The 22,911-nt window shown below is 35.6% G+C and overlaps 1 protein-coding gene across 2 annotated transcripts in view; it reads right to left on the minus strand.

The window, feature by feature from the left end:
• Window positions 1–22,911, minus strand: part of LOC149538019 (suppressor-like protein) — a 97,903-nt gene that overhangs the window by 46,886 nt on the left and 28,106 nt on the right. Inside the window, exons 2-3 of one of the 2 annotated variants that reach the window (XM_089799417.1) lie at window positions 17,520–17,810; window positions 14,980–15,458 (exon numbers count right to left, since the gene is read on the minus strand). In XM_089799417.1, coding sequence (XP_089655543.1) covers window positions 14,980–15,458; window positions 17,520–17,810 — 770 coding nt within the window. The remainder of the gene's footprint in view (window positions 1–14,979; window positions 15,459–17,519; window positions 17,811–22,911) is intronic. The other variant, XM_089799418.1, reaches the window with a different exon arrangement.

The following is a 22,911-nucleotide window of genomic DNA, read 5'->3' on the forward strand; positions in this document are numbered from 1 at the left end:
AATGCCTACCAGGGACAGAAACCTCTAGACCATTTGATCCTTATTTTTTGTTTTGTTTTTGTGATTCACAGTAAGGCACACAAATCTTCTAGGCAAGATTCTCTCTCTCTCTCTCTCTCTCTCTCTCTCTCTCTCTCTCTCTCTATGCTTCCATGTAGCAGATATAAATACGAGGGATGTAATCCTTTGTGGTGCTCTTGCCTGTCCTATGTCATCTCTTATGTTCTATAATAGCCTTCCAAACATGATATTAGTGGGTGAAGCTTTTCGATCGAGGCCCCTTGGACTTTTCGAGTCTTTTGATTTTGATTTTGCTTTGCTTTCTTTTCCATTGTTTTATTTTGCTTTGTTTTCGCGCTTTTACGCATGGGAATGGAGTTCGGATCCTAGGTTTGGAGGCTTATGACCTTGAGCTTGGTGATGTTCTATCTCGCTGTAACATTGTCTCTCTTCTCCTTTTTCCTTTACCTAGTGTATGAATTGCCTCATACTCCAACTAAAATGGGGGATACATGTAACGTCTTAAAATGGACACACTTCATTTTGAGACCTTTTAGCCCTCCTTAGCGTAGTTTTGGTCTATTTCACTTCTTCCCAATCTTTCCGACATTTCGAGGTCACCTCTTATCTTTTGGCATGGTCCTTTAGGTGCTATCTTATCACCTTTTTGGCCATATCTTCTAGTTGCTTCATCATTTTCAAATTCTTTCTACACCTTATCCAAGACCTTTTGGACCCCTTTTTGGGATCCCCTCAAGAATAGGTCACCTTGGTCAACCTATTCTGAAATAGGTCAACACCACGTCGACCTCTTCCCGAAGGAGCTTTGATTGCAGGGCCTGGGGTGCCTCGAGTTTGCTCATTGTTCAATCCCTGCTCTTGGGTCAGCCTACTTTGTTTTCAATCCTAAAAATTAGTATATAAGGAGGCTTGGGCATTTCATTCTTCAAACAGAAACTATTATCATTCATCGAGAGCAAGCATACACGCAACTTCAAGCATTTCATTCTTGCATCAAGCTTTTTCCTTCAAGGTGGTAGTGGAGTTTGGCTTCTAAGGAGGAGATCTATGATTCCAAGCATTCAAGTTCTTTCATTTTTCATTCATGGCATGTCACATACATTCCTATTCAGGAGGTTTTGGCTTCTTTAATTTCTTTATGGTTTCTTTGAGTCGTGGCTATCACATTTACAGACTTGATCGCATATCAAATTCAATTGCATCTACAAAAGTAATTATATCTTTCATTTGATATATTCAATCCCACTACATGTTACCATTTCCTTTATCAAAACATTTACATCTCAATTTTAAGGTTGATTGCTCAATCTAGAGCTTGACAAAGGCAAGCCCTCGCCCAACGAAAACAAAAACCATATTTTACTGTGCAAAAATAGGATAGCCAAATTACAACCACAAATGTAAAAAAACATTTGTCGAACCATTTCCAAAGAAAAGATTAGTTGATTTCGCTACAGTGACCTACGAACATAGTGACTTTGTCAAAAAGCATTCGGAACAATGACCTAGTCAACTTCTTCTTGAGACCCTGGGAAAAACAACATTTTCTAGGTTTTCTATTCTGGTCACAAATCCACAATCAAAAGTTCCCTCACAAGTTCAGATCCGTGATTTTTAGAGTGAAAACGTATACTCCTCTACACATTTTGAGGTAAGAACTTTATCATTTAATTTGTCTTTTAGTCTAAAACCTATTTTCATATCATAATTGGGTTGATTGCTTACATTTAGCACCTAGATCTATCATACACTTCTCATTAAATCAATTAACTCAATTGCACATTTATATTTACATATCTTGAATCACATCGTTCATTACATGAAAGAGGGGCTTGCTTGCATATTTCCTTAATGTAATTTGGGTTTAGCATTCGCATCCCTTGATCTCCTTGGGTTTTGCCAATCTAAGTTGAGTTATATTGAGAGTTATGTTTGGAAGTCTTTTTTTCTCTTGTATTGAATGTTAGTGTGAGGTGAAGGCCCTACCCTATTGAGTGCTTCCATTTCTGTAACAAGCAGTTTTTCATAACAAAAACAAAGACAATTTATAAAGAGATTTTCCCAACATTCATTGAATTGATAACTAAATTCCTTTTCATATGACATTAATTGTTTTAACTATCAACAATTAACTGAAATAACCATGTTCAACTGAGATAACCATATCAATGATCAATTAAAGAACCTAGATTAAAGATTAGCCCAAAATAACTATATCAATGATCAACTGAAATGACTAGTTTAACTATTAACTGAAAATAATTGTATCCATGATCATCTAAAATAACTAGAGTAATAATTAACTATCTTTTCTACATACAAGTAAATGCTTATCATGGAAAGAAGAAAAGAAACATACAAGTATCATCTGGTGGGTCTTTAGCTGGTTGTGCAAGCCTCGACTTTCGGTAAGAGGAGAAGCATTAACTTAAGCTTAACCCCCCAACCTTGGACCATACTTATCCTCACACGATCTATTGAATCAGAAATGCCCTCCCTACCCCAGGATTGGGCTTGGGATACTCTTAGTCCAGCCACCTAAGCATTCTGGTGTTTAGAATGTCCGCACAGTTATGGACGGACATGTCTGCATAATTGGCACCACTGACATCAAGTGATCAATAGATGGCAAATATGCCTTTAAACTACCTTGGCCAAGGTTTTTCTGATGGGTTCAAAGACCCGATCACCACTGCTCAACTTGACAACAGGAAACATTATTAGGGACGAGCATGAGCTATTAAGTATGGTTAATTAATTTATTTAATCATATTTGATTCCACTTCCGTGTTCTTGCAAATTTCATCTCACCTCTTCACCTTTACATGGCTATACAGCCGGTGAGTCCCAGGTTTGGAAATTCTGAGCAATCTGCTCTATTCATTAATTCTAAAAGGATTCATTGAATAATATATCTTATCACAAACTATGACTCAAAAGAATATGTTCTTTAAGACCAGCTGAAAACATTATTGAATTCTAAATTCCATATGGTACATTTCAATTGGGTTTTATTTCATTTAAATAGCTCTTTTCTCAAGAGGTTCTATCCGATAATATGTATGATGATTGTATCTACTGCCTAGCTGTTATGAAAGTCGGAAAAACAGTAACAAATGACATGGAAATATTCAGCGAAGCTTGTAACACAGTTGATTACGTAACCTGAGACTATTCTGGAAAAGAAAGAAGTTTGAGCCTAGCTAGCCGCTATGGTTCAACCTCTCCACAAACGTTCTTCAAGTGCAAATATCCAATGTATAAATGGATCACTTCTTCTACACACAGAATTATAACAAAAAGGATCTAGGAAAGTTATAGGCAGCAAAGATTTTCAGATGGTAATTGCAAGTTATCAACTTTGAATGAAAGTCGGGAAATAAGAGAGAGAGAGTGTCGGTCTATTGGAAAAGGTAGTCGGGTGCTTGAAAAATGATACCTTTTTCTCTCACTCATTATTTCTTATAAAAGAATAATGTGGCTCTTTGGCTTCCATAACATAAGAATATCTTGCCAATTAAAAACGTCAAGTGTTAAATCAATTTCAAACAAGAAAGAGAATAAAAAGGATGGAAGAAGGTTTGAAGATTATAATTCGAAAAATATTATGGTTTATATTTATCTACGTACACATAGATATATTGGTGAGGTGGCATCATTTTATTATAAGAAAATAACATTATAGTGTCACTTTATTTTTATGTTTGTGTACGTACATAAGTATATATTATAATAATATGGTGAAAGATCATTTAATATACTTTGAGGTACGTATTTATATTTTAATTAAATTATTTTATGTTTCTTAAATTATTTATTTAATAGCTCATGTGGGTCCTATAAATGTATCATGAAGTTCAAGTTGCTAGGCCCTCACCAAAGAAGTTTAAGGTCATAATTGCCAATCCCGTTGACTAGACTAAGCTAGTATCTCATTCCGTTGATCCCGTTTAGCAATACTTACCGCCTTCATTTTCTCCTGCAATCACCCATGAAGCACTTCCACCATAATAACAAGTTCCATAATAATTTTCATATAAACATTTAAAGAATTTGATTATTAACCATAATTCCAAAATCAAGCAACTGCTAAACATCATATAACAATAATGGATAACGACCATCTTCATTAACAGTTAATAAAACAAATATAAATAACTACCTACTTCACATGATCATGAAAGAAAAATCCATTCAATATAATGGCTATGAGCAAATTTTAAAATTAGGTCAAAATTTGGAATGTAACATACCCGAACACAGTTGATTACGTAACCTGAGACTATTCTGGAAAAGAAAGAAGTTTGAGCCTAGCTAGCCGCTATGGTTCAACCTCTCCACAAACGTTCTTCAAGTGCAAATATCCAATGTATAAATGGATCACTTCTTCTACACACAGAATTATAACAAAAAGGATCTAGGAAAGTTATAGGCAGCAAAGATTTTCAGATGGTAATTGCAAGTTATCAACTTTGAATGAAAGTCGGGAAATAAGAGAGAGAGTGTCGGTCTATTGGAAAAGGTAGTCGGGTGCTTGAAAAATGATACCTTTTTCTCTCACTCATTATTTCTTATAAAAGAATAATGTGGCTCTTTGGCTTCCATAACATAAGAATATCTTGCCAATTAAAAACGTCAAGTGTTAAATCAATTTCAAACAAGAAAGAGAATAAAAAGGATGGAAGAAGGTTTGAAGATTATAATTCGAAAAATATTATGGTTTATATTTATCTACGTACACATAGATATATTGGTGAGGTGGCATCATTTTATTATAAGAAAATAACATTATAGTGTCACTTTATTTTTATGTTTGTGTACGTACATAAGTATATATTATAATAATATGGTGAAAGATCATTTAATATACTTTGAGGTACGTATTTATATTTTAATTAAATTATTTTATGTTTCTTAAATTATTTATTTAATAGCTCATGTGGGTCCTATAAATGTATCATGAAGTTCAAGTTGCTAGGCCCTCACCAAAGAAGTTTAAGGTCATAATTGCCAATCCCGTTGACTAGACTAAGCTAGTATCTCATTCCGTTGATCCCGTTTAGCAATACTTACCGCCTTCATTTTCTCCTGCAATCACCCATGAAACACTTCCACCATAATAACAAGTTCCATAATAATTTTCATATAAACATTTAAAGAATTTGATTATTAACCATAATTCCAAAATCAAGCAACTGCTAAACATCATATAACAATAATGGATAACGACCATCTTCATTAACAGTTAATAAAACAAATATAAATAACTACCTACTTCACATGATCATGAAAGAAAAATCCATTCAATATAATGGCTATGAGCAAATTTTAAAATTAGGTCAAAATTTGGAATGTAACATACCCTCCCCTTTAAATTTTTCATTGTCCCCAATGAATATCATAATAAAACTTTAAACAATATCTATTCAAATTATTTCAAGAAAAGAAATGTTCAGGTTCTAGCTCTGGAGAAAAGATAAGGGTATTTTTGAAAGATTTCGTGATAATCTTCCCAAGTGGCATTATCTTCTGCATACTGATCCCACTGGACCTTGCATTGAGTCACCTCTCAATTTTGTAAGTGTAGCTTACGCACCTCGAGTATTCCGAATGGTTCTATTTCCACCACCCCTGGTTCTCGCACCTGTAATAGGTTCGAATCAATTATATGATCATGATGAGTAATGCATTTCTTAAGGTATGACACATGGAAGACATCATGCATCCTTGCAAGGGTTGGTGGTAAGGCAATTCTATAGGCTACTGGGTTCACAACTTCCAATATTTCAGAGGGTCCCACATACTTTGGGGCTAACTTGGCATTCTTACCAAACTTGATAGTACTCTTCTGTGGTTTTACCCTTAATAGTGTCTTTTCTCCCATTGAGAATTCCATAGGTGTTATTTTTGCATCTGTATAACTTTTATGTCTGTTATTAGCTTCCTTCAATCTCTGACGAATTTGGATTATTTGTTCTTCCATTTCGTAAGCATTTCAAGCCCAACAATAATTCTATCTTCCAATCGATTCCAACACATAGGAGTTCTACATTTGCGGCTATATAGAGCTTCAAAGGGGGCCATTTTAATGGTGGATTGGTAGGAATTGTTTTAAGCAAATTCTGCCAAAGGTAAATATGTTTCCCACTGATATTGTCGATCCATACAATAAACTCTCAAAAGATCTTCTAATACTTGGTTTACTCTTTCTATTTGACCATCTGTCTCAGAATGATAAGCTGAACTAATGTTTATTACCTAGTGCTGAAAATAATATTTGCCAAAATCTGGAAGTTATCCTAGCATCCCTATCTGAAATAATTTTCTCTAGGACTCCATGCAATCTAAAAATTTCTATTATGAATTTATGAGCAATTTCTGGTACTCCATCAGTTAGATTTCCTGGTATAAAATGAGCAACTTTTGTCAATCTATCTATTACTACCAGAATGGTATTGTCTCTATTTCACGTCATAGGTAATCCTTGCACAAAATCCATGGAAATTATCTGTCATTTCCATTCCGGTACCTCATTTGGGTGCAAAAGACTAGCTAGGTATCTATGTTCTACTTTTACTTTTTGGCATTCTAAGCATCCTGCCACAAATTTTGTTATCTCCCTTTTCATTCCTTTCCAAAAATATAAAGGTTTTATATCTGAAAACATTTTAGTTACTCCAAGGTGTCCTAAATATGGAGCTGAATGAGATTCTTCCAGAATCATTCTTCGAAGTTCAGTTTTGTTGGGTATATAAATTCTGTTATGATATCTTAACAATCCATCCTCTTCTATCCTAAATTTTGAATACTTGGGATCCTGTGGAACTCTGATGAGAGCTAGGTTGATCTTTACATAAAATTCATCATACTCTAAATGTTGTAAAATCTGGTCCTTTAGTCTGAAATTTATAATAGCCATTGCAGAAATGTGTCTCCTCCTACTTAAGGCATCTGCCACTTTGTTTTCCTTGCCTTTGATGTAACTTATGTCAAATTGCTAAAAATTCCAACCATCTTCTTTATCTAGCATTTAGATTTGGTTGAGTAATATATTTTAGGCCGTGATGGTCGGATCATAAATCAAAAAGTTTCCCAATCAAATAATGTTTCCACATTTGAAAAGCATGAACAATAGTTGCTAATTCCAAATCATGAGGGGCATAATTCTGCTCATAATTCTTCAATTTCCCAGATTCGTATGCAATTACTTGCTCACCCTGCATTAGCACACCTCCTACTCCTCCTCCTGATGCATCCGTTATAACAACAAATTTCTTTTGTGGGTCAGGTACTCTTTATATGGGTCCGTTATAACAACAAATTTCTTTTGTGGGTCAGGTACTCTTTATATGGGTGTTGTGGTTAACTTTTCCTTCAAGTATTCAAAAGCTAATTGACATTTTTCCATCCATACGAATTTCCTTCCCTTTCGCTAATGTGATGTAATCGAATAAGCTCTCTTGGAGAAATTCCTGACAAACTTCCTATAGAACCCTGCCAATCCCATGAAACTTCTAACTTCTGTCACATTTTTAGGTATAGGTCATTCCTTAATTGCTTTGATTTTTGATGAATCTACAGTTGTTCCCTGAGCTAATATAATGTAATCTAAATACTGAATTTCCTTTTGATAGAAAGCGCACTTAGACAATTTTCCATATAATTTATGTTCTCTAAACCTTTGTAAGACTTTTTCCAGATGTTCTTGATGTTCTTCGTTCTTTGAATACATTAGAATATCATCTATAAAGACCAATACAAACTTATCTAGGCAATCTTGGAATATGTTGTTCATCAAGTTCATAAAAGCTGCTCGAGCATTGGTTAACCCGAAAAGTAACACTATGAATTCATAATGCCCATACCTGGTTCTGAATGCAATTTTGTGAATATCTTCATCCTTAATACGAAGTTGGTGATATCCTGACCTCAAATCAATTTTTGAAAATACTGTTGCACCTTTCATTTGATCAAAGAGGTCGTCAATTCTAGGAAGTGGATGTCAGTTCTTGATGGTAACCTTATTGACCATTTTATAATCTATGCATAATCTCATTGTTTCGTCCTTCTTCCTAACAAACAATACCGGGGCTCCCCATGGTGAAACACTGGACCGAATCTATTTCTTGTTTAACATATCCTGTGATTGTAATTGCAACTCTATTAATTCTATGGTGGTCATTTGATATGGTGCCCGAGAAATGTGTTTTACTCCTGGTATCAAATCTATGATAAAATCAAAGACTCGAGATGGTGGTAGACCGAGGAGTTCTTTGGGAAACACATCTTGATAATTTTTTAGATAGTGATATTTTTCTTCGAAAGATTCCTTTAACTTTTCTCTGATTTCCCTGTCTTCAAAAATTTAGTCATCTCCATAAGTGGTGTTTATAGGATCTCTCATGTCTTCAACTCATACTGCAAAAATCTCACAGCCCTTTCTTCCATATTTCTTAAATTGCATAGAAAATATCTATTTTGATTTAATTTCATGTTTAATCCCTATAATGCTTGTAGGTTTGCGTTGGTCATCCAAACAATCTACAGTTTTGGCAAGACAATCCACCTTGGCCTTATGCTCACTGAGCCAATTAATGCCTATAATAATGTTGTAAGACCCAAGAGGTGCTACTTACAAATTCAATTCAGTGGAGAAATTTTGAAAATCAACCTGAGCCTCAAATAGACATTACTCTACCTTAACCCTTGACTAGTCTGCATACTCAACTGTCCATGGTTTTGCCATAAAACTAGATCTCTTTGAAAATCTACTTAATAGTTTAAGCAATATAAAACATTCAGAAACTCCAGTATCAATTAAAATAGAGACAAGGTTCCCGTAGATCTTACCCAGAGTTTCAATCAAGCCTATCTGTTGTTATGCTTGTATATTGTCCAGGGTTGCATGGATTCTTCGTTGATAAACATGTTGCTATCATGAAGAGGTGGTTGGTGCGGCTGATTGGTGTTGGGTTTGACGGAGCATTTACTAGCATAATGATCTCCCCCACAATTGTAACATCCCGAAGATGGCCCCTTCTTTTCATTGTTCTTATTATTTTTACTTGTACTAAAATTAGTTTTGAAATCCTTAATTACATTTCTTTTTTATTCTGGCTTGCTATACTTGTAATCCTTAAATTGTTTCTTCTGAGATCTAGTATCTACACCTTTCGTATTCCAGTTTGTTTTCCTTTTATTATCTTGAATGGAGTCATCTCTCTTGATTTTGTATTTCTGTCGGACAGCCTTCTCTAAAGCTTCTTCTATGGTTCGACGAGTGAGAACATCAATTGCTCCTATTCTATTATTCAGACCCAAAATGAATTTCCTCACCTTCAGATTTCTATCTTGTTGATATGGTGGTACATACTTCAGCAGTCCGGTAAATTTCTCCTAGTAATTGTGTACAGTCATGTCTCCTTGCTATAGGTTTTGGAAATCCAATAATTTTTGTCATAAAAAATTTGGGGTAACCAACAATTCTTAAAAATGGTTACAAATTTTTCCCAGGTAATTTCAGTGGTTTTAATGTTTTGCTCAACTTTGGTGTTCCCCACCATGTAGCAGCTTCTCCAGTAAAGTGGTATATTCCCCGAACCGTTTTTGAGGTTTCTAAAAAGTTACTAATTTCAAAATGCTTTTCCATTTCAGTTAACCAAGCCTCTACATCCTCACCGAATTCAGAACCAGCAAATTTGGGTGGTTTGATTTTCTTAATATCTGCTGACAAATCGATCACTATTTCTTGTTTCTTTTATTTTTCAACTTGAGTGAGTGAAGAATTTTTCTTGTTGTATCCGGAGAGTTTTGTCTTTGTTCTAAGAGGAGGTGATAATTGTGTTTCCTCTTGGTTATACCCTATCTAGGCTTCCATTTCATTCATTCTCCTTTCCATATTATCCAACTTCAGTTGCGTTTCTTGCCAAATCTGAAGTAACAAATCAGTGGATGATTGTGTGTTTTCACGGACCATGTCATCATCTGCAACGTTCTCGTTGCTATTCATTTTGTTTGTTTACTGGTTTAACCTGTGAATTAACAAAATTTGTGTCAATTTTTTGTATGCATATTTTTTTAAGTGTACCTACAACAAATTAAAAGAGTTTTGTGAGTGCATATAACAGATAAATAAACCAATTTATTTAATTAACTTTAATACTTTTGCTGTTGCATCATGGCAGCCTTATTTACAAAAATTTCCTCTACTGAGGATGTTTACATTATGGAATCTAAATTTTGCTTCTCAACATTCAGTTCTGATTTAGATTTGTACATATCCCGCACCATCTAGGATCTGTGGAAATGCAGAAGAGAGTTGCCCTGACAAGCGTTCCAGTTTTGAATTAGTTTGTTCCTATATGCTGCTTTACTAGCAAGAGTCCACTTGACTCTTTCCTTCTTCATTCGTTGCAAGGCCTGGTTCAGAGTTTCATTGTCTTGGGGCATGGAGCAGCAAGTGTAATCGAAGTTTGGCATGTTTTTAATTAAGTATGAGAAGATGGGACGTCGAGCCTGCTTGTTGGGTGTTTTACGTACTTGCATCCTGTACATTTATTCTAATAATTTTTCAGGTTTACTAGCAAGTAGTATGCCCTAGGTTCAGTGTCGAACCCAATGCTCTTATACCATATGTAACAAATGGTTTTTCATAACAAAAACAAAAACAATTTATAAAGAGATTTTCCCAACATTCATTGAATAGAGAATTGAATTCCTTTTCATATGACATTAATTATTTTAACTATCAACAATTAACTGAAATAACCATGTTCAACTAAGATAACCATATCAATGATCAACTGAAGAACATAAATTAACGATTAACCCAAAAATAACCGCATCAATGATCAACTGAAATAACTAGTTCAACGATTAACTAAAAATAACAGTATCCATGACCATATAAAATAACTAAATTCGCGATTAACTGAAAATAATTGTATCCATGATCAATTGAAAGAACTAAATTAATGATTAATTGAAGATAATTGTCTACTAGATTAACAATTAACTATCTTTTCTACATACAAATAAATGCTTCTCATGGAAAGAAGAAAAGAAACATACAAGTATCATCTGGTGGGTCTTTAGCTGGTTGTGCAAACCTTGGCTTTCGGTAAGAGGAGAAGCAGTGACTTAAGCTTAACCTCTCAACCTCGAACCATACTTATCCCCACACAATCTATTGAATTAGAAAGGCCTTCCCTACCCCAAGATTGGGCTTGGAATACTCTTAGTCCAGCCACCTGAGCATTCTGATGTTTAGAATGTCTGCATAACTAGCATAACTGACATCAAGTAATCAATAGATGGCAAACATGCCTTTAAACTACCTTGGCCAAGGTTTTTCTAATGGGTTCAACGACCTGATCACCACTGCTCGACTTGACAATAGGAAACATTATTAGGGACAAGCATGAGCTATTAAGTATGGTTAATTAATTTATTTAATCATATCTAATTCCACTTCCGTGTTCTTGTAAATTTCATCTCAACTCTTCAGCTTTACATGGCTATACGGCCGGTGAGTCCCAGGTGTTTGGAAATTCTAAGCAATCTGCTCTATTTATTAATTTTAAAAGGATTCATTGAATAATATATCTTATCACAAACTGTGACTTAAAAGAATATGTTCTTTGAGACCAGCTGAAAACTTTATTGAATTCAAATTTCCTTATGGTATATTTCAATCAGGTTTTATTGCATTTAAATAGCTCTTTTCTCAAGAGGTTCTATCCGATAATATGTATGATGATTGTATCTACTGTCTAGCTGTTATGAAAGTCGGAAAAACAGTAACAAATGACATGGAAATATTCAGCAAAGCTTGTAACATGGTTAATTACGTAACCTAAGACTATTCTGGAAAAGAAAGAAGTTTGAGCCTAGCTGGCCGCAATGGTTCAGCCTCTCCACAAATGTTCTTCAGGCGCAAATATCCAATGTATAAATGGATCACTTCTTGTGCAAATAGAACTATAACAAAAAGGATCTTGGAAAGTTATAAGTGGCAAAGATTTTCAGATGGTAATTGCAAGTTATCGACTTTGAATGAACGTTGGGAAATGAGAGAGAGAGAGAGAGAGAGAGTCAGTCTGTTGGAAAAGGTAGTCAGGTACTTGAAAAATGATACCTCCTCTCTCACTCACGATTTTTTATAAAAGAATAATGTGGCTCTTTGGCTTCCATAACATAAGAATATCTTGCCAATTAAAAACGCCAAGTGTTAAATCGATTTCAAACAAGAAAGAGAATAAAAAAGATGGAAGAAGGTTTGAAGGTTATAATTCGAAAAATATTATGGTTTATGTTATTCTAAGAAAATAACATTATGGTGTGACTTCATTTTTATGTCTGTGTATGTACACAGGTATATATTATAATAATATGGTGAAAGATCATTTAAAATACTTTGAGGTATGTATTTATATTTTAATTAAATTATTTTATGTTTCTTAAATTATTTATTTAATAGCGCATGAGGGTCTTACAAATGTATCCTGAAGTTCAAGTCACTAGGCCCTCACCAAAAAAGTTTAAGGTCATACCTGTCAATCCTATTAACTAGACTAAGCTAGTATCCCATTTCGTTAATCCCGTTTAGCAATGCTTCCCCCCTTCATCTTCTCTTGCAATCACCCGTGAAACACTTCCACCATAATAATAAATTCCACAATAGTTTTCATATAAACATTTAAAGAATTTGATTATTAACCATAATTCCAAAATCAAACAACTGCTAAACATCATATAAGAATAATGGATAACGACAATCTTCATTAGCAGTTAATACAACGAATATAAATAACTACCTACTTCACATGATCATGAAAAAAAAATCCGTTCAATCTAATGGCTATGAGCAAATTTTAAAATTAGGTCGAAAATTGGGATGTAACAATTTCACCACTAAACATAAGCATGTAACTATTATGTATGCACAATGAAGTATGATCTGTACAATGCAACATTATCCGCACTATGAATATACACAACAAAATCCAATTTCAACAGTTCATGGGTTAAAAGCCTCTATTTTATTTGCTCTTTATATCTTTGTGCTGTGAAAATGCCCTTAAAATGTCAAAAAAGGTAGTTTGACTTTTTTCTACAATATCTTACATTTTGTATAAATCCAATTTTTCTGGTGTCCCAATTTTTTTCACAAGATCATATACTTTAAGTTCACCAGTTTTTTCTCCAGACGGTTTGTGCTGCTACATTGAAAACACCAAAGCATAACAATTATCATAACCATACACACAGATATTGCAAAAACATCACAATATCTCAGCCAGATCTCTATGCAGAGACTGATACTCATGAAAAATCGAAACTGTCCAAAATTTATAGTTGATGGAAATGTTCTAAAAACTTCCAATTTTTAACCTTCGAAGGTTGTGAACTGTGGTTTTCATTCAGCTTTACTCTGCTGCATTTTTCTTAGAACAAAAAAGATATCTTTAAGATGGCAGTGAATCAAATTAGGTGTGAACAGAACATTGTAGTTTCAATATCAGGAGCTATTTGTATTAATTCATGAGATAGTTGCATGCTCTTTGTAAACTTTGCATCTAGTGTTATGGTGGATACTAAGCCCACATCTGTTAATACACCCCTTCGCTAGGATTCATGTTTGGAAGCAGGAAGATATCTCTCTTTGAGATGACATATTACCATAGTTCCTTAGTTAACTGCATATTCTGATGTAAACAGTGTTAGGAAGATTGTGTTTATTATGTCAGTCAGACAATATGCTCATCTCTTGAGAAAGGTATTGTTATGGTACTAATATAGAGCACCATAAGCAGTGGTCTAAAATATGAAAAATGGTGATGTTTCTGGTGTTCACAAGAAACACGGTTCTGTCCTATTGCTCCGGTATAACAATTTACACCATTGAACAATCGCATGAAGATTGAGTAAACATTAGTAGACTACTTTATACTGGATTTACATCAAATTGTGAGGAATAAATACTCTTGTATTGTATTATTTACCTGACCTAAATGGTTGCAACTGTAAGCAATCCAGTTTATATTGCACATGATTACATCCAACTTGTATAAGGTAATCATCTATTTACCTTGTTCATAAAAAAATCTGGATAATCTTGTTGGAGTTTGTAGCTGCGATAGAAATCTTTATCTCTGGGCGTTAATTCGGTTATAGTAATCTTCAGCTGAAAAGGACATTTATGATAATTGTAATATTAAATATCATAACATGTGTCATTCATCATGCGTTAAGGCATGGAAATATGAAGAGTTGTAATTGTAATAAAAAGTAATACTGTCGGGAATTTCAAGAGACCTTCAGTTGTTAAGTGAAGAGTCTCTCTTGTGTTATTTATATCGCTTCAAGCGAAAGACATTGTACACTTGAATTTATTATCAATAAAACAATATTTTGTTGTGTGACTGGGGTTTTTTCCCTTCATTCTCGAAGGGTTTTCCCAGGGTATCTTCTGGTGTTTGCTTTAGTGATATGTCTCCCCTATTGCTGTTTCTCTATGTTTCTGGGTTAAATCCAACAAATCTAGCATCACTTTATAATGTATAGCCTATTCAAAACAATGATTTGACCTTCATAACCAAACTATTTGTTATTCATCATACACGCTGGCACAGTAACAACAAACTCGAACAAAAAGCACAATTTCAATTTTCAATAGTTCAAGGTGTGCACTTTCTTTCACTCTCTCACACTATGAAATCAGGATGGCCTTAAATGTTTTTAAAAATAAAGTTATTTATCTTTATTGGAAAAAATAATGTGCATTGATAATATCTTTTTCTTTTGGTTTGATGAGATATTCCCACGAAGCATATTTATTTCTATGATCATAGCTTCATAAGCATGGGCTTCCTAACAAATAACATGAAATCTGATTTTGGGTATTCAAAAAAAAAAAAAAAAAAATCTGAGAAAAGATAAGTCGGTTATAGAACATACCAAAATCCATATCTGAAGATGAACAGCCACTATCAACCACATAGTTTTCCTGAGTGGAAACACATTTGTTTTCTGTATTGGCTCCAACCGCTGACTTTAATTCTTTGAGAAACTGTCTCATATCCAAAGATACTGTTTCAGAATTTGCATTTCTTGGAAGTTCTGCTCCTTCATAGCTTGACATATTTTCGACAAAAGCATGCATATTCTTCGCTATATCTTCCAAATTAAAATCATCCATCTTCCTTGAGGTGGAATCCTCTTTAGGCTTCTTTGATTGCTTGTACCTACGGCGTTCTTCTTCATACAAGTCCATTTCCTTTTGTCTCTCTAAGAGGGCTGCATTCAAGTCTTCTTCTCCATTATAGAGCCACGAGTCATCGTCACTTGGTGGAAGTTCCAAACCAATAAAATCGGCAGATGAATGAGGCAATGCCAAAGTTTCATTAATACACCTAACTGGTTTGTGCATAACCATGCTGAAATGAAAACAAAAAGTACATAATTATCCACATATAGGTTGCTTTCTGTATGATAATTTTCAAAACACAATCAAATACTTTTTCTCATGTATAAATGCTAAGCACCATATTAACAAATCATTCATAGTCTAACCCATTCCTCATCTTTACATAATTCAATATCAATTGTTCTTCATAAACCTTCTGTCTACTTTTAACTTACCCATGGTTTTGTGATATTGCTATAAGGATTCAACTGTGTAATTTTTTAAGTCAAAACTCATTGACCCCGCCATATTAACAAATCATTCATACTCAAATCCATTCCTCATCTTTACATAATTCAATATCAATTGTTCTTCATAAACCTTCTGTCTACTTTTTAACTTACCCATGGTTTTGTGATATTGCTATAAGGAGTCAACTGTGTAGTTTTTTAAGTCAAAACTCATTGACCCATATTTCATAAGTAGACAAAAACTTGTCTCTCATGAGAATGAATGGAAAACTTAGCACTCATTGCATCTAGGTGATGCTCATAGAGGTTTATGGATGAGAACATTGGCAATGAGTAAATTGCATGGAAACATATGCCATGGATTTATAGATGTATTTTTTTCTTTCATTTGAAATTAGAGAGTTGAACATCAGCAATGAATTAAGTCGGACCATATCTGTTTGAAATAATTTGGCCCAGATTAGCTTTTTGTCTCTTGCAGACTGTTGCAATGCTAGCTTATGTGGAATTTAAAAAGCTCTTCTTACCATATATACTCTGTAATTAGTTTCATTATTGCTTGGAAAATGATTTCCAGAGCATGCATTTGGCATCAGAATTCATTGTTTGCAGATAGCTTGTGATAGTTTAAGATGCTTTCTGAGCTTATTTTTACAATATTATTCATTGAGGTGGTTAGATTGTATGACCCAAGGGCATGGTGACTTTCATAAGAACCCAAGGAAGTGTTTATGAAGATGAAATTGGTTTACAAAAAAGGTCTCTTTGCCAATGGCTTCTTTCCACATGAAGAATGCAACGTAATTTTAAGTATTCAAACAATTTCAAACACTTCCTTAGGTTCTTATTAAAGTCAAAATGCCCTCCAGTCATACAATCCAACTACCACAATCAACAATATAATAAAAATAAACTCATAAAGCTTCAGTGCCATCTCTTAAACTATCACAAGCTACTCATCAAATAACAAATTCTGACACCAAAGGCATGCCCTGTAAATTATTTTCCAAGCAATAACAAAACTTCACCTATTACAGAGTATATATGGTAAGAAAAGCTTGTTAAATTCCACATAAGCTAACATTGCAACAGTCCACAAGAGACAAAAACCATTCGAAGGACATGATGGCCAAATTCTATAGTAAAGCTAATCTGGGCTCAATTAATTTAAAGTTCAAACAGACATGGTAAGGCTTAACTCATTGCCGATGTTCAACCCTCTAATTTCAAACCAAAGAAATAGAGACATCTATTAACCCATGGCATATGTTTCCATGCACTTACCAGGTATTGTAAGCATTAACTCATTGCCAATATTCAACCCTCTAATTTCAAACAGAAGATAAAGATACATCTATTAACCCATGGCACACGTGTCCAAGTAATTATCTAGAGAAATTGCATAGAAGAAACATCCTGACCTATCATACCCATGCAACATTTTCTGACCACAATTATATCTGCTAAGCGGAAACATCTTTCAAGTCAAATAATCAGACTTCAAAGCCAAGTTCCCTAAATATTTATGCTTTCCAAGTTTTTATAGTGGCAGAGGAAAATTCTAATTTGGCTTGCAAACCTTACTTTAAAAAAGATTGAAAAACATCAAATTGGGCAGACTAAGAGTTCAACAATATTCTCATCATAAAACAGGTTATTGCCCAGATGGAACATAAATCTCAGTGCTTTGTGCTTAAAATGCTTAAAATGTGGAAGTGTCAAATTTAACAGAGAATTTTACTGGGAATATGTCATAAGGTTCCATTTCCACTGTCTATTATGTGTAACTAGAATCCTTCAAAAGTGAATCAAAGGATAATAGTCAAAGAAAGAAATCTTACCTTGTTCTAGAAAAAAGAGATGTGCTCCTGTAATAGTCCAATGCATCACTCATTAGTCTTCGATATTCACTGGAACCTTCAAGTAGACCCCTGAAATAGCCCTTGTTCTCTAGACTTTTTCTAAATGCCTCCCACCCAATATCTTTATTCTGAGCTTCTTTCAGCTTTGAGCTGTTGGCTGCAGCATCGCTGAAACCAACAACACCAGGCTCAGCATCCTCCTCATATTGTGACCGCTCGTGATATATCATCTCAAATCCACAGCTTATCTTCATACCTAATTCTGCTTCCCTGTAATCATGAAAGTTTCCCAGAGTGTGATTATTTTGTATGTCTACAAAAGTGCCAACTCTTTCAAGTCAAACCAGAGAAAAACAAAAAATACGTGTTAAGGGGCTATTATTCAAAGAAAAGCATTGATTTAGTATTAATATAATATATTACTAATAAGTATCCGTATAAAATACTTGGACAATATTTTTTATCAAACATTCTTTTATTTCAAAAAGGGAAAGATTAACCAAGAGAAAATACCCTGACTTTTCTACATGCAACTTAAAAAAATTCACTTCTGTTGTCCAAGTTTCCAAAAATTTATAAACAATGCACAAGAAAAAAAAACATAACAAAATTTTTGCCTGCAAGCATTCCTCGAAGAACCAAATTCCACATGGACCAATAAAACTAATGAGAGACTGAATTAAACTACCATATATTTGGACATCCCAAAAAATGATAAGGGAACTGTTATAAACAATCCCATATTTAGAATGCATGTCAAAAAGGTAATGATATCTAAACTAAATTGCATTATCAACTATTATTCTTGTACGCAAACCAAATCTTGTGACTTTATTGGTCAACAAGAAGTAAATCACCACTTTTAATGCAGTATCCCCTTTTCCAATGCCCAAGTTTATGCCCTAAAATTACGATTCTAAAAAACAAGAAATGGAATACAATTAGTTATATCATTTAGCAGTTGGGGAACAAGATAGATCCCGATTGAGACCCTACAATTATGTTAGTGATCCTTCCTCCTATGATTAGGAACATTAACTCAATTATGTGATATAACTAATTTTATTTACTGGAGATCCTTGGAAACTCATACAAGGCACCTCACATCGATCCACCAAGGCCAAGAGCATGGACCAACACTCACCAATTAGCCTCTAAGCCCCACCTGAGGTTACCCAATGTGAATGGATCCCAAGCTACTTGCATTTCTCATATATGTTCCAATTATACTTCCTCTATCTGTGAAAATTATTAAGCACCATGGGTGATCATATAAAGCACCTCAATCTTATCCATCAAACCTAGGAGCATGGAATGACACACTCCATTCAGATTCCAAGCCCCATTCAAGGTTACCCAACTTGAATGGAACCTTATGCTTCTTGCATTCCTCATATGCCCTATCTCACCTCCATAACAGAACAATTTGTTAGATAGACGTACTAAGGAATCTAATAGATAAATTAGTATACCCAACACCATAAGAGCAATGATAAAAATCTATTAATATGGTAATTACATACATTCTTACATCGAAGACAAAATAGCAACTTACCAGGATCAAACTCTCTATATATCACGCATGTAATGTCCCCATTTTAGCAGTTGACCAAGTGTGTGCGCGTTAGCCTTGTTCTACATGGTCCCGAGGGCTAACGAAGGGTTTAATGGGATCTTGGAGTGTTTTGGCCTAGTCATTTCCAGTTTGGGCCAAAACGAAGTTGATTTACTCAGTTTCAGGCATACTTACTATTTTTAGTAAGTCGGCACGACACAGTGCAGGTCAATTTTGGTGATTGGATTCGATACTCCTCGGTGAGAGCTTTCCGATGAGCTATCACTCGCATTATTCGGAGTCCGATTGCTAATACATTTTAATGCCTGAAGTTTTATTAAAGTAACGTCTAATTTAATTGTAAAATATTAAAGTGTTACTTTAATATTTATTTTATGGTGATGTGTACCCAAGGGAGACATAAGGGGTATTTTAATATATGTTTTATATTACACATCTTTTATCCCACATTGCCCATATGAGTTGAGGGGACCCGTGGGAATAGAATAAAAGGAAGCATTTGTGGCTTCATTAGGCAGGTGGAATATGAGAAGAAATTGGTGTGTGAGTTGCAGCTTTGTTTTTGGCATTTGAGGACGTCTATCCTCTCTTGTAACATTCTAGACGTCATTCCCTTGGGGTTTGGCCTTTGGAATTCTTTCTTATTGGTTTCATTATCAGGCAGTTTAGTTACATTTCCGGCTACAGGCAGATTTGATATTTTGCCCATATCTTCTTCACTACTTGTCCGACGCTTATGCCGCTTGGAGGGAATGGTATTATGAAGGTAGCAGACTGATTGGAGGACAAAGTATTGTAGCAGCAAGTTCGTAAGCATGGGCTGGAGTATTATGACAATATTGCTGAAGTAATTAGTGAGTTGATAAATCTGCCATGTATTTGGTTTTATGAATTCTGAAAATAACATTTTATTAGCAGCCGTTCATTTCCACTTTGCATATTATTGTAGTTTCTTTCTTGTTTATGTTGTATGATACCAATTCCATGCACGAAACACAACAAACAAATAAACGTTTGATTTTCGGAGTTATAAGGGGTTTTAAGAAGTTGAATGCAAACTGTTTGACATAATTCCTTTCAGCAATTTGGTTTAGTTTTTGGGACATCCAGGGGTGCCCATTACAGTGGTATCAGAGCTATAAGTCCTGCCATCCTGTGGAGGTCTTATAGGGAATTTGGAACAGCCGGATAGAGGGAAAAAGTAAGTAAAAAAAAACACAGGCTAAGCATTTATGTTTGAGCATGCGACAGGGGTCTTATAATTTCCGCGATACCAGAGCAAGACAAAATAGGATTTCAGACTTGCAAAGCAAACAGTCTAGTACATCCGTGCAGGGGGACATTGAATTCAACCATACAGACACAGAGGAGATATTCTGTGATCAGGACAATAATATGGGTGATCGAGATGACAGGAATACAGGATTAGGCGGAGGCAGAAATGCTGGTCCAGATCAAGGGGAGGTACTGTTCCGACAGTTACTGGATACATTAGAGCAGGGGCAGCGTATGCAGCAGGAGCAGAATAGGCGAATGGACATGATGTTGCAGCTCATGGCTAGACAGATGGGTGTCAATATTAATCCAGGTGATGCCAACAACAGAAACAATAACAACGAGGGAAACAATAACAACGGGGGAAACAATAACCATGAAAGCCAAGGCAACAACAATGGTCCTGAGAATAACATTAATGGTAATAATGGACACGGCAACAATGGGAATGAGGCTGATAACTTTAGACACGTTGCACGCCCAGCACGGACTGTGAGCTCGAGACCTCTTCTACCCACTTTTCCACCCAGAGATCCGGTTCATCCAGTAAACGAACCGCAGATTACCGAGTTACAGGATCAGTTCAGGAGGGACTGGGAGGCTAGTGGACCAGAGTTTCAGGCGGATATTTCTCTTAGAGATTATATGGACTTGAGGATGAGACACATGCCTAAAGCAGGAGGGAGGAATCAAAACTTTGAGCTGAGGAAGAAAGTTGGAAAACTTTCTTTACCTTATTATGATGCTTCAGGGAAGATGACTGCACGAGCTTGGGTGCAGAAGGTAGATACATACTTGCAGCTTAATCCTATGCCTGAGGAGGAGGCTATCAAGTATGCGGCTATGCACTTGGATGGCGTTGCACATGAATGGTGGCATCATGGCATGGTGACTTTGGGGCATAATCAGATTACATCTTATGAGGAATTCACCGAAACATTGATTGGGAGATTTGACACTAAGGATCCCGAGTTACATTTCAAGGAGCTAGCACAGTTAAAACAGTCAGGTTCTGTGGATGCTTACATTGCCGAGTTTCAGCGCTTGTCTGTACTTGTTACTGATATCTCTCCTAGGAGATTGGTGGTGTTATTTTGTGATGGTCTTGCTGATCCATTACGAGGTTGGGTGAAGGGACATGATCCACTCACGTTAGCTGAAGCAACTAAAAAGGCACGAGATTTAGCCCCTTCGGTATACAAAGGAAAAAACCATTCAACAGATTCTTCCTACCGCAAGGACAAAGACAAAAAATCATTTCAGAAAGAGTATAGCAAACCCAAAGAAGGATCAAAAGGACTAGACAATGAAACCTTGAATGAACTTCGAAAGAAGAAGCTGTGCTTCCATTGTAGAGAGCCTTGGGACTTATCTCATAAATGTTCTCTCAAGGCTAAGGCAAATCAAATGGAGTATTTTTCAGCAGAAGAGTCAGAGTCAGAAGGGGAGGATCAGCACTCCGATTCAGATGAGGGTAACACTATAGAGGAGAGCAACATTCCTAAGGATGATAGATCGTTGGCATGCTTGACAGGGGCCCAAAAGGCAATCACATTTAAGGTCAGGGGTACTATCCAGGGGCAGAAAGTGATATCTCTTATTGACACTGGGGCTACACATAACTTCATAAATGCACAGTTGGTAGCCAGGAGAGGGTTACAGACAGAGGAGCATGATGGGTTTAGAGTCATGGTGGCTAACGGTGATAAGTTATTATGCACTCGGAAGATATCTAATCTTCGCATCAGGTTTGGAGATGGCTACGAGTTGGAAGATGAGTTCTATGTTGTGGACATGGGAGATTATGATGTCATCCTCGGCATGACATGGATGGCTTCACTAGTTGAGTTCACACTCAATCTAGCGAAATTGGAGATGAGATTCCAGCATGAGGGGAGAACTGTGGTACTTAGAGGGCTTTCAGATGGAGGTTGCAGAATAGTGTCCTTGAGGAGAATGCAGAGACTTTTTCGTCATGATGACATAGAGTGGGCGGCAGAGTGCCACATTATGCCAACTTCACCAGAGCCACAAGAAAAGAGTCATCCACTAGATGTCCAGAAGATACTTGATAGACACGCTAAAGTATTTAGCGATATTCCTCATGGGGTTCCTCCTGACAGAGGGATGGAACATGTTATTGAGCTCGAGGAGGGAGCCAAACCAGTTATGATTACTCCCTATCGTCATCCTAAGAAACACAAGGATGAGATAGAGAAGGCGATTAAGGATTTGTTGGAGATGAGGCATATCAGGCCCAGTAAGAGCCCTTTTGCTTCAGCAGTAGTATTGGTAAAGAAGAAGGATGGGACAATGCGCATGTGCATCGATTACAGGGCACTGAATAAGAAAACAATTAAAAACAGGTATCCCATTCCTAGGATTGATGAGTTGATTGATGAGTTGCATGGGGCATGCTTCTTCACCAAAATTGATTTGCGATCCGGATACCATCAGATCAGGATGAGAGCAAAGGACATTGAGAAAACAGCCTTCCGATGTCACTATGGCCACTTTGAG

This window comes from Cupressus sempervirens, chromosome 9 (genome assembly GCF_028749045.1).
Source record: "Cupressus sempervirens isolate cs-2001-9-10 chromosome 9, ASM2874904v1, whole genome shotgun sequence".
Lineage (NCBI taxonomy): Eukaryota > Viridiplantae > Streptophyta > Pinopsida > Cupressales > Cupressaceae > Cupressus > Cupressus sempervirens.